We start from the raw sequence: 13,154 nt of genomic DNA, 5'->3' as shown, positions 1-13,154 counted from the left end.
CACATGTTGTCTGTGGGATATGCCAGTCAGCCACACTACCGTAATTTCCAGACTATTAAGCGCACCTGAATATAAGCCGCACCCACTGAATTTTTTAAAAAGTATTATTTTGAACATAAATAAGCCGCACATGTCTATAAGCCGCAGGTGCCTACCGGTACATTGAAACAAATGAACTTTACACAGGCTTTAACGAAACACGGCTTGTAACAAAAATAAATAGGCTTTAACGAAACACGGCTTGTAACAAAAATAAATAGGCTTTAATGAAGCACAGCTTGTAACAAAAATAAATAGGCTTTAACGAAACACGGCTTGTAACAAAAATAAATAGGCTTTAACGAAACACGGCTTGTAACAAAAATAAATAGGCTTTAACGAAACGCGGCTTGTAACAAAAATAAATAGGCTTTAACGAAACACGGCTTGTAACAAAAATAAATAGGCTTTAACGAAACACGGCTTGTAACAAAAAATACAAAATTAGCAGTAAACAGTAGCCTACCAAGAAAGTCATTGGTCACTATCTTCCTCCTCCTGTGCACTGAAACCACTGAAACCATCTCCTTCGGTGTCGGAGTTGAATAGCCTCAGAATTGCTTAATCCGATATTGGATCGTTTTCATTGTCGCTATCGTCACTTTCATCCGGAGGCAAATCCCCCGCTGAGCCCTCTTCAACACGCAGCAGTCCAGCCTTTCCAAACCCGTTGATGATAGTGGATTTTTTGACAATGCTCCACGCTGTCTGGACCCACTGGCAGACTTGACCATAAGTTGCTCTTCGCATGCGGCCCATTTTAGTTAAGGATTTCTCCCCACTTGTCATCCAAGCCTCCCGCTGAACACGGAGCGCCACCTTAAATGCACGATTTACACTGATGTCGAGTGGCTGCAAATACTTTGTTGTGCCCCCAGCAATCAGGGTAACAAAATGACTACCATAATCAGAATGATGGGAAGTTTGAGAGCGCTCAATTTAATCTAAACAGTAAACAAAAATAGTTGTTTGACCTTAACCCGTTCGGCAATTTCATTGGTCTAATGAAAGCTTCATGCCGCCAAAAAACTGAGCACGTCACAGAATGTGTTTTTTTTTTATTTTTAATTTGAAAGCGGGAAAAATCCATATATTAGCCGCGTCATTGTTTAAGCCGCGACGTTCAAAGCCTGGGAAAAAAGTTGCGGCTTATAGTCCGGAAATTACGGTAGTTGTCTGTGGGATCTGCCAGTCAGCCACACTAGTTGTCTGTGAGTCAGGTGGACACCAGGTTAACATCCCCTACACAGGGCAAATTACCCTAATCCCTGCCCTGGGATATTTTTCCCTAGGAAAAAGTGCCTCCTACTGGCCCTCCAACACCACTTGGAGTAGCATCTGGTCTCCTGTCCAGGGACCGACCAGGACCATCCCTGCTTAGCTTCAGAGGCATGCCAGCAGTGGTATGCTGCTGGCTGGTCTGTGACAGCAGCACAATTGATCTTGGACTCTGACTGTGTGTGTGTGTGTGTGTGTGTGTGTGTGTGTGTGTGTGTGTGTGTGTGTGTGTGTGTGTGTGTGTGTGTGTGTGTGTGTGTGTGTGTGTGGACAGTGTCTGAGGAGAGAGGAGGGAGGAAGGAAGGTGCATCAGTGTGTAATTAACTAACTAACTTACTAACTTAATGTACCGAAGCAAGGGATGATATAACAAGGTTCTGTCTGCTACACCCTCTCGCTCCCCTCTCACTATCCCTCCCTCCTTTCCTTTCCATATCAAAATAAGAGAGAGTGGAGGAGGAAGAGAGGAAGAGACAAGGTGGAGGAGGAAGACAGGAAGAGACAGTGCAGTGCTGCTTAAACTGGGAGGATATGGCAGAGGAAGGGCTAAAGTCAGAGACTCCACTTGAGCTTCCTGCACAAAAGGGTAATCCTCCCCATAATATGGGGTGTCTTTTGAACTGTCGAACACTTTGGAGTTTCAAACGGCTTCTTGAAAAGAATGTTAACATGTATTACTTCCTTGTCACTGCAGACTTCACACACCCACTCAAACATTAGCACCTTCAGAATACTAAACCCCACTGCTCTAGAGAGACAGGATATCCTGGTGGGGAGTGACTGACTACATACCAATGCCCAATCCACTGTCAGTAGTACGCTGGTGTTGAACTTTGTTCTGTCTGAGACGTGTAACGCTTTAGTTTACATCGCAAACTCCACTCCACAAAAGCCATACTCAATAGGAAATGGTTGAGTCTGGTGTGGATAGACAAAATGTCTATTTTGACCCGTTTCAGGTCCGTGAAAGGAGTATGCTGGTGTGGACATTGAAACAGAGCCCATGTCTATGTTCCAATCAGAGCCCATGTTCCAATCAGCGCCCATGTCTATGTTCCAATCAGAGCCCATGTCTATGTTCCAATCAGAGTCAATGTTCCAATCAGAGCCCATGTCCATGTCCCAATCAGAACCCATATCTATGTTCTAATCAGAGCCCATGTCTATGTTCTAATCAGAGTCAATGTTCCAATCAGAGCCCGTGTCCAAGTTCCAATCAGAACCCATGTCTATGTTCCAATCAGAGCCCATATCTATGTTCTAATCAGAGCCCATGTCTATGTTCCAATCAGAGCCCATGTCTATGTTCCAATCAGAGTCAATGTTCCAATCAGAGCCCATGTCCATGTCCCAATCAGAACCCATATTTATGTTCCAATCAGAGCCCATGTCTATGTTCCAATCAGAACCCATATCTATGTTCTAATCAGAGCCCATGTCTATGTTCTAATCAGAGTCAATGTTCCAATCAGAGCCCGTGTCCAAGTTCCAATCAGAACCCATATCTATGTTCCAATCAGAGCCCATGCCTATGTTCCAATCAGAGCCCATGTCCATGTTCCAATCAGAGCCCATGTCCAAGTTCCAATCAGAGCCCATGTCCATGTTCCAATCAGAGCCCATGTCCATGTTCCAATCAGAGCCCATGTCCATGTTCCAATCAGAGCCCATGTCCATGTTCCAATCAGAGCCCATGTCCATGTTCCAATCAGAGCCCATGTCCATGTTCCAATCAGAGCCCATGTCCATGTTCCAATCAGAGCCCATGTCCATGTTCCAATCAGAGCCCATGTCTATGTTCTAATCAGAGCCCATGTCCATGTTCCAATTAGAGCCCATGTCTATGTTCCAATCAGAGCCCATGTTCCAATCAGAGCCCATGCCTATGTTCCAATCAGAGCCCATGTTCTAATCAGAGCCCATGTCTATGTTCCAATCAGAGCCCATGTCCATGTTCCAATCAGAGCCCATGTCTATGTTCCAATCAGAGCCCATGCCTATGTTCCAATCAGAGCCAATGTTCTAATCAGAGCCCATGTCCATGTTCCAATCAGAGTCAATGTTCCAATCAGAGCCCATGTCCATGTTCCAATCAGAACCCATGTCCATGTTCCAATCAGAGCCCATGTCCATGTTCCAATCAGAGCCCATGTCCATGTTCCAATCAGAGCCCAAGTCCATGTTCCAATCAGAGCCCATGTCCATGTTCCAATCAGAGCCCATATCTATGTTCCAATCAGAGCCCATGTCCATGTTCCAATCAGCGCCCATGTCTATGTTCCAATCAGAGCCCATGTCCATGTTCCAATCAGAGCCCATGTCTATGTTCCAATCAGAGCCCATTTCTATGTTCCAATACTCATACCATACAGTACTTCGTACAGTAGAATGTATGCCAAATACATTACCTCATTCTACACAGTATGCTAGTGTGGACAATGAAACAGAGCCAGTGTTCAGCTGTGTCCGAATACCCGTACTCGATAACCATTTTGGGTATGCGTAGATAGAAAGTTTTCCAGTATGTGAAATTTTAAAAAATGTAGTGATGTCATACTCTTATCTGCATGTCATCTGGCAGAATTCGCAGCATGCTATTGAGGAAAAGAATTGTCTTTTGGACCCACGTGTGTTTTACTACAGCTGATAATCAGATAAGAGGACGAGCTATACCAAAATGAAGGAATGGAGGGAAACAACGCAATTGTGCATTAGATTAAGAATTATCAGTATGGCTCTAGTATGTTGATATTTGTTGCTTTAACGCATACCTTTTTTGTAAACAGTACGTTCAAAATCGTATGTAGTATGATTAGTATTTCGTTTTTTTAGTAAGTAGTATAGGCAAGAGTGACATGGCCTCTATGTTCCAAAGTCCATACCAGCATATACTTAGAATGCATATCCATTGCCCAATGCACTACGTCATTTTAAGTAGTATGCTGAAACAGAGCAGCATGCTACATTCAAATCAAAATCAAATCTTATCTGTCACATGCGCCGAATATAACAGATGTAGACCTTATAGTGAAATGCTTACTTACAAGCCCTAAACAACAACGCAGTTTAAGAAAATACCCCCACAAAAAAAATAAGAGATAGAATATCAAGTAATTAAAAAGCAGCAGTAAATAACAATAGCGAGGCTATATACAGGGGTACCGGTACAGAGTCAATGTGGAGGCTATATACAGGGGTACCGGTACAGAGTCAATGTGCAGGGGCATCAGTGTCAAGGTAATTGAGGTAATATGTACATGTAGGTAGAGTTAGTAAATTGACTATGCATAGATAATAACAGAGAGTAGCAGCAGCGTAGAAGAGGGTGGGGGCAATGAAAATAGTCCAGGTTGCCATTTGATTAGCTGTTCGGGAGTCTTATGGCTTGGGGGTAGAAGCTGTTTAGAAGCATCTTGGACCTATATTTGGTGCTCCGGCACCGCTTGCGTGCGGTAGCAGAGAGAACAGTCTATGACTAGGGTGGGTGGAGTCTTTGACAATCTTTAGGGCCTTCCTCTGACACCGCCTGGTATAGAAGTCCTGGATGGCAGGAAGCTTGGCCCCGGTAATGTAATGGGCCATGCGCACTACTCATTGCCATACCAGGCAGTGATGCAACCAGTCATGATGCTCTCGATGGTGCAGCTTTAGAAACTTTTGAGGATCTGAGGACCCATACCAAATCTTTTCAGTCTCCTGAGGGGGAATAGGTTTGTCGTGCCCTCTTCACAACTGTCTTTGTGTGTTTGGACCATGTTAGTTTGTTGTTGATGTGGACTCCAAGGAACTTGAAGCTCTCAACCTGCTCCACTACAGCCCCGTCGATGAGAATGGGGGCGTGCTCGGTCCTCCTTTTCCTGTAGTCCACAATCATCTCCTTTGTCTTGATCACGTTGAGGGATAGGTTGTTGTCCTGCCACCACACGGTCAGGTCTCTGACCTCCTCCCTATAGGCTGTCTCATCGTTGTCGGTGATCAGGCCTACCACTGTTGTGTCATCAGCAAACTTAATTATGGTGTTGGAGTCATGCCTGGCCGTACAGTCATGAGTGAACAGGGTGTACAGGAGGGGACTGAGCACGCACCCGAGGGGCCTCCGTGTTGTGGATCAGCGTGGTTGATGTGTTGTTACCTACCTTTACCACCTGGGGGAGGCCCGTGGATCTGTTGGTGCAGTATGCAAATTGGAGTGGGTCTAGGGTTTCTGAGATAATGGTGTTGATGTGAGCCATGACCAGCCTTTCAAAGCATTTCATGACTACAGACGTGAGTGCTATGGGTCTGTAGTCATTTAGACAGGTTACCTTAGTGTTCTTGGGCACAGGGACTATGGTGGTCTGCTTGAAACATGTTGGTATTACAGACTCAGACAGGGAGAGGTTGAAAATGTCAGTGAAGACACTTTATAGTAAGTAGAGGCCATTATCTCTCTCTGTTGTCTGGAGGTCTTGACGGGCCCTCGCACCATGAGCAGTTCTCCAATCTCCAGGTGGGAGCTGCTGTGTTGGGCTTGCCGTAGTTTCTTCAGCTCGCAGTACACGTCCTGGTAATCCATCTGGCCCTGCGGCCTTGTGAATGTTGACCTGTTTAAAGGTCTTACTCACATCGGCTGCGGAGAGCGTGATCACAGTCATCCAGAACAGCTAAAGCTCTCATGCATGTTTCAGTGTTACTTGCCTCGAAGCGAGCATAGAAGTTATTTAGCTCGTCTGGTAGGCTCGTGTCACTGGGCAGGTCTCGGCTGTGCTTCCCTTAGTAGTCTGTAATAGTTTGCAAGCCCTGCCACATCCGATGAGTGTCGGAGCCGGTGTAGTACGATTCAATCTTAGTCCTGTATTGACGCTTTGCCTGTTTGATGGTTCGTCGGAGGGCATGGCAACGGGCGTCAGGTAGCCTAGTGGTTAGAGTGTTGGACTAGTAACCGAAAGGTTGCAAGGTTGAATCCCTGAACTGACAAGGTAAAAATCTGTCGTTCTGCCCCCGTTCCTAGGCTGTCATTGAAAATAAGAATTTGTTCTTAACTGACTTGCATACTTAAATAAAGTTTAAAAAATTGCGGGATTTTGTATAAGTCCCGCTCCTTGAAAGCGGCAGCGCTACCCTTTACCTCAGTGCAAATGTTGCCTGTAATCCATGGCTTCTGGTTGGGGTATGTACGTACAGTCACTGTGGAGATGACGTCCTCAATGCACTTATTGATAAAGCCAGTGACTGATGTGTTGTACTCCTCAATGCCACCAGAAGAATCCAGGAACATTTTCCAGTCTGTGCTAGCAAAACAGTCCTGTAGTTTAGCATCCGTTTCATCTGACCACTTTTTTATAGACCGAGTCACTGGTGCTTCCTGCTTTAATTTTTGCTTGTACGCTGGAATCAGGAGGATATAATTATGGTCAGATTTGACAAATTGGGGACGAGGGAGAGCTTGTACGCGTCTCTGTGTGTGGAGTAAAGGTGGTATAGAATTTTTTTCCCTCTGGTTGCACATTTAACATGCTGATAGAAATGAGGTAAAACTGACTTAAATTTCCCTGCATTATAGTCCACTAGGAGCGCAGCCTCTTGATGAGTGTTTTCCTGTTTGCTTATGGCGGTATCCAGCTCATTGAGTGCGGTTTTAGTGCCAGCATCGGTCTGTGGTGGTATGTAGACAGCTACAAAAAGTACAGATGAAAACTCTCTAGGTAGATAGTGTGGTCTACAGCTTATCATGAGATACTCTACCTCAGGTGAGCAAAACCTCGAGACTTCCTTAGATATTGTTATATTGATATCTATTGTTGTTTACATATATGCATAGGCCCCCGCCCCTTGTCTTACCAGAGGCTGTTGTTCTATCCTGCCGATAGAGTGTATAACCCGCCAACTGTATGTTCTTAATGTTGTCGTTCAGCCACGACTCGGTGAAACATAAGATATTACAGTTTTTAATGTTCCATTGGTAGGCTATACGTGCTTTCAGTTCATCCCATGTATTTTCCAGCGATTGAATGTTAGCTAGCAGATCCTTTCCCGCGAAATCGCAGTTTCCTTCTCCAGCGAATGACGGGGATCTGTTCCTGCTCGGGTGTCTGTAGTATGTCCCTCCCATCCGACTCATTGAAGAAAAACTCTTTGTCTAATCTGAGGTGAGTAATAGTACCTGATGTCCAGAAGTTATTTTCGGTCATAAGAGACGGTAGCAGCAACATTATGTACAAAACAAGTTATGAACAACCCGGGGGGGGGGGGAAATAGCATGGTTGGTTAACCTGTTTGGGCTAGGGGGCAGTATTGAGAATTTTGGAAAAAAATATGTGCCCATTTTTAACTGCCTCCTACACCAACTCAGAAGCTAGAATATGCATATTATTGTTCAGGTTTGGATAGACAACACTCTGAATTTTCTAAAACAGTTTGAATGGTGTCTGTAAGTATAACAAAACTCATATTGCAGGCAAAAACCTGTGAAAAATAGATTTAAAAAAAATTAGAATTTTGTGACTGTACTATTTAGTGTCATTGTTTTATAGATACCATAGTGAGAAAGGATTCAGTTCGCAACTCCTACTGCTTCCACTAGATGTCAACGATCTTTATAAAGTTGTTGGAAGCATCTGTGATGAATACAGACCGAATTAGAATGCTTGTAAGTTGACACGTCATCACTTCATTTTTTGCGCCTGCGCATAAATCTGAGAAGAGTGTCTTTGTCATAATCGTTTATTCTAGACACTTGATAGGTTGTGTGAAAATATTACTGATGTTTACTGATGTTTCACGTTAAAAATGGACCAAAAGATTAATGCTAAACAACGTTTGACATGTTTGAACAAACATAAATAGATTATTTACTAGGTTTTTTTTAGCTTTTCGGCGTGACTTTACACTGCCCACCTCATTTTGTGGGAGCCTACTGAACGCTAACTATTTGGACATAAATTATGAACTTTGTCAAAAGAAACCACATTTGTTCTGGACCTGGGATCCCTGGCAGCGCCTTCTGATGGAGATAATCAAAGGTAAGGGGATATTTAGAATGTTATTATCGATATTAGATGATGCTAATGCTAACTGTGTAGCTTAGCTTAGCTTAGCTTATAGCTTAGCTTATGTTGTTAGCATAGTACCCAGTTTATTGCAAAATGTGATTTCCCAGTAAAGTTATTTTGAGATCTGGCCATTCGGTAGCAATTACGAGATGATAATATATTATTCTTTGAATGACAATATTATAATTTACCAATGTTTTCGAATAGTAATTCCGTGATTTGTAATGCTGGATTCACTGGGAGCATTCGAGCCGAAAAAAATTCTGAATTTCACCGCGACTGTAAATGCTGTTTTTGGTTATAAATATGAACTTGATGGAACTAAAAATGCATGTATTGTCTAACATAATGTCCTATGAGTGTCATCTGATGCAGATTGTCAAAGGTAAGTGCATAATTCTAGCTAGTTTTCTGTCTGTTGATGCCCTTCTTTGAATTGGCTAAACATTACACGCAGCTATTGTCAATGTACTCTCCTCACATAACCTAACTTTATGCATTCTCCGTAAAGCCTCTGAAAATCGGACAGCGTGGTTAGATTTAGGAGATATATCTTTCAAATGGAGGAAAATAGTTGATTATTTGATTATTTGAAATGATTACTCTTGCAGTTTTGAATTCCCCGCCATGGTCACATGACAATGAATCCCAATACCGGGATAAGATCCTGCCCCCTGGCCTCAACAGGTTTTAAGAGCCGATAAGACGGCAGCCATCCCCTCCGGCGTCAGACTGGGCAAGAAGTACGCTTCCCAGTAATATGCTAGTGAGGACATTGAAACAGAACAGCATGCTACATTCCCAGTAGTATGCTAGTGAGGACATTGAAACAGAACAGCATGCTACATTCCCAGTAGTATGCTAGTGAATCCTGGAGTAATATACAACAACTATCCATAACATTATTCCCAATAGTATTTGGCCTTTTAAAAAGTATCCTCCAGAGCCCATTTAGACTGGCACACCAATTAACGGGATAAAACATAAAGGGCCATTAGCGCTCATTAGTCTGACGATGTGTCAGCGGCTGGAACAGATACCACCGACGGATCAATAGAGCCACCACTACCAGTCATGGCATGTGTCACTTTGATTATGTCCTGAGCTGAACACAGAGTCCTGGGCTGCAATCGTCTAGTTTTGTCTGAATGAAAGTAAAATTGTTCACTGGCCACGACTTCATGGCGTTATACTGTACTTCTGATCATGTCCTGAGCTAAACACAGTCATGGGTTGCAATCGTCTAGTTTTGTCTCAATGACAGTAAATTGTTGGGGCGGATTTAGCACCAAAACCCACATGGTCTAACACTGCACTTTGGAGGAGGTCAAAACATTTGGGGCTCCATTTTACACATGCATGGAGCCAGGCTCATCCAAAGACCCCTCCTAAAACTATATTATCTGTTGTCTCTCTGGAACATCCTAGAAAAACCTCCCATTGTTGAAGTTCCATTCAAACAAATAGACAAAAGCATAATCATATATTTAAATATATTGCAACAGTACAAAAAATGCAACCTAGTACAAAATGTCTTGGAGCAAATGTCGATGGAACCTACTCTTCTGGAAGAGGAAGATATAATGCTCATCACTGAGGGTAAAAAAAGCATTCTCAATCTCACGTCTTTAGCAAAAAAAATTGGAAAATGTGGAATGAACATATAATTTGACCAAGCTAGAACAGTAGAGTCTACAACAGCAGTCTACAACAGCAGAGTCTACAACAGCAGAGTCTACAACAGCAGTCTACAACAGCAGTCTACAACAGCAGAGTCTACAACAGCAGAGTCTACAACAGCAGAGTCTACAACAGCAGAGTCTACAACAGCAGTCTACAACAGCAGTCTACAACAGCAGAGTCTACAACAGCAGAGTCTACAACAGCAGTCTACAACAGCAGAGTCTACAACAGCAGAGTCTACAACAGCAGTCTACAACAGCAGTCTACAACAGCAGTCTACAACAACAGAGAAGAACAATATTCTTGGCATTATGGCTCTGTGCCTCTGGCTGGCACACCCCTGGCTTTAGCAGGCTAACACTTCTGTCAGTTGGGGGACAAGGCAGCCGATGCCAGGGCTGGATGGTGCCCCGTTGCTCCATCAGTGACAAGCCCCAGAAGCCAAGTTCTGGAAATCTACAGTGTGTTTGAAGTCCATCCACCCAATGAAATGGTGTTATAGTATAGTACCCGGCTTCATTGTAAGCCGCCATGGCGCCATCTCTCTGTGGTCGTATAGGTTGGACAATTGGACCTCAGTCAATTCATTACTGTGGAACTGTACTGCAATATAGTGGAGATGAATGAAACCATCTGTTATCAGGGTCCTAGCACATCACATACCCAATCCTACAATAAAACATTCCACATTCCAACAGTGACCCCCGCCCCTCTTCATCATCCATTGTATGCCTTTCCCATTCATTCACTTAACTATGTTGAGTAATAAAAGATAACTATCACACGTATTCATGAAGACTCCATGAGAAATGTGGTATGCACTCATCTTTTCCAGCTCTCTCTCTCTCTTTTGCTTTTAGTGTAAATGTTTGATTCCCTGGGTAGTTCTGTAGTAGAGAACATCTGATGATTTCTCCTGTGGCCGTTTCCCCCCAATGGAGAGCTCCTCTTCACTCGGTCTGATTTCACTCATTTGCACATGGAAAGACCTGGACAGAACAGCGTGACGCGGCCTAAAGAGGCCTTGCGACTGAGAGTGCTTGACGACGCCCTGCCACTCAGCTCCGGCAAATTTATGGCAGTGGAGTGGAAGTCTAAAAGGTGGAGAATTTACAGGAGCCGTACAAATAGAAATACTAGTTACCATGGCAACTTGACTGGTCCACCCTTCAAGCAACGTTGACTTAAATTAGTGTCTGATCTAGTAATTCTAATCTTTTTTCTTTTACCCCTTTTTCTCCCCCATTTCGTGATATCCAATTGGTAGTTACAGTCTTGTCTCATCGCTGCAACTCCCGTACAGACTCGGGAGAGGTGAAGGTCGAGAGCCATGCGTCCTCCGAAACACAACCCAACCTAGCCGCACTGCTTCTTGACACAACGCACATCCAACCCGGAAGCCAGCCGCACCAATGTGTCAGAGGAAACACCGTACACCTGGCGACCTGGTCAGCATGCACTGTGCCCAGCCCGCCACAGGAGTCGCTAGTGCGTGATGGGACAAGGATATCCCTGCCGGTCAAACCCTCCCCAAACCCGGATGATGCTGGGCCAATTGTGCGCTGCCCCATGCGTCTCTCGGTCGCTGCCGGCTGCGACAGACCCTGGACTCAAACCCAGAATCTCTAGTGGCACAGCTAGCACTGCGGTGCAGTGCCTTAGACCACTGTGCCAATCGGGAGGCCAAGTAACTCAAATTCTATGCTCAGACCACGGCAACTTGACTGGTACAGTCATGGGTAAACTCAATATTGTCGCTGGTCCATCCATCACAGAACGTTGTCTTGAATGGTTATGTCAGTTCCAGTCATTCTGGTGATATGGCACAGACAACGCTGTACATCAGTCAACTGGATTTGGGGGATAGTGCAGTGATGATCTCACCTGAGGTCGAGGGTGGCCCGAGACCAGACAGGCTAGCTCCAGGGTCTCTCCCTCCCGGATGGTGTAGACGCGCTCGGTATAGCGCTCCTCCTCGACGTTGCATGCATGGCCAGAGTGGATGATTCGGACTGTAGGAGGTGCTGTTAAGGAAGAAAATATCAAATCAATGAATGTCAGATTCAATGAGAAACACAGATGTAACTGGTCATATCAATCCTTTTTAATAAAGTGGAAAAGTGGATTATATGACAATCGATGAAATATAAACACATCTGGAGACCTTTTTTGGTGACAGGCTTTTGACACGACAGCGTCACGGTAGCTAGCGAGTGGTGGCTAATTAACTGTGAACAACTTCAACTAGCTAGCTAACAAACTAACTGTGGGGTAACAATTCAGATATGTAAAGTTAATTAGCTACTGCAACGCTCTTTGATAGCAAATGTAAATCTAGCTAGTCTCTTCACTAATGTTTACATTTTGATGTTTATAATGTCTCCAATTTCCAAGTGTGTAGAAGGGACACAATGTGTTGTGTGCGTCACAGTTTTCCGTCCGGGTAGTTGTTGTTGCCAATGCTAGTTTCAAGTGCTAGTTTCAAGTTATCAAGTGTATATTTATTGAAATTGAAAGTGGATTACAATGGGAAAGTCAAATGTCACAACACCTTCTATACCGCTCTGATGATGTCACAACACCTTCTATACCGCTCTGATGATGTCACAACACCTTCTATACCGCTCTGATGATGTCACAACACCTTCTATACCGCTCTGATGATGTCACAACACCTTCTATACCGCTCTGATGATGTCACAACACCTTCTATACCGCTCTGATGATGTCACAACACCTTCTATACCGCTCTGATGATGTCACAACACCTTCTATACCGCTCTGATGATGTCACAACACCTTCTATACCGCTCTGATGATGTCACAACACCTTCTATACCGCTCTGATGACAACCACTTTTTTCCTTGCCTCCATTCATCCACATTGCTGCGATTTGCTACCACCGAAAATATAGTGAAGATTACCTATTATTTTTGTTTTCATAAGGACCCCAAAAGGGTTGGTTGAGGGAACACATTCAAGTAAGTAAATACAATGTATTACTAGCTAGCTAGCTCATTATGAAAAGATTATCCAGTTCCTAGAGGGGAAATCTTTGAGGACAAAGCATCATAATATTCAGTGCTGTCTAATTTGAGTATAATGAAGCCTGTTTCTTTGTG

General features: G+C 43.9%; 1 protein-coding gene across 1 annotated transcript in view; it reads right to left on the bottom strand.

Moving 5' to 3' along the window:
- Positions 1 to 13,154, bottom strand: part of LOC115172913 (MAM domain-containing glycosylphosphatidylinositol anchor protein 2) — a 207,437-nt gene that overhangs the window by 133,129 nt on the left and 61,154 nt on the right. Inside the window, exon 2 of the mRNA XM_029730776.1 lies at positions 11,916 to 12,055. Coding sequence (XP_029586636.1) covers positions 11,916 to 12,055 — 140 coding nt within the window. The remainder of the gene's footprint in view (positions 1 to 11,915; positions 12,056 to 13,154) is intronic.

The sequence above is a fragment of the Salmo trutta genome, chromosome 33 (genome assembly GCF_901001165.1).
Source record: "Salmo trutta chromosome 33, fSalTru1.1, whole genome shotgun sequence".
Classification (NCBI taxonomy): Eukaryota; Metazoa; Chordata; class Actinopteri; order Salmoniformes; family Salmonidae; genus Salmo; species Salmo trutta.
This window is presented reverse-complemented; position numbering and strand designations above follow the sequence as displayed.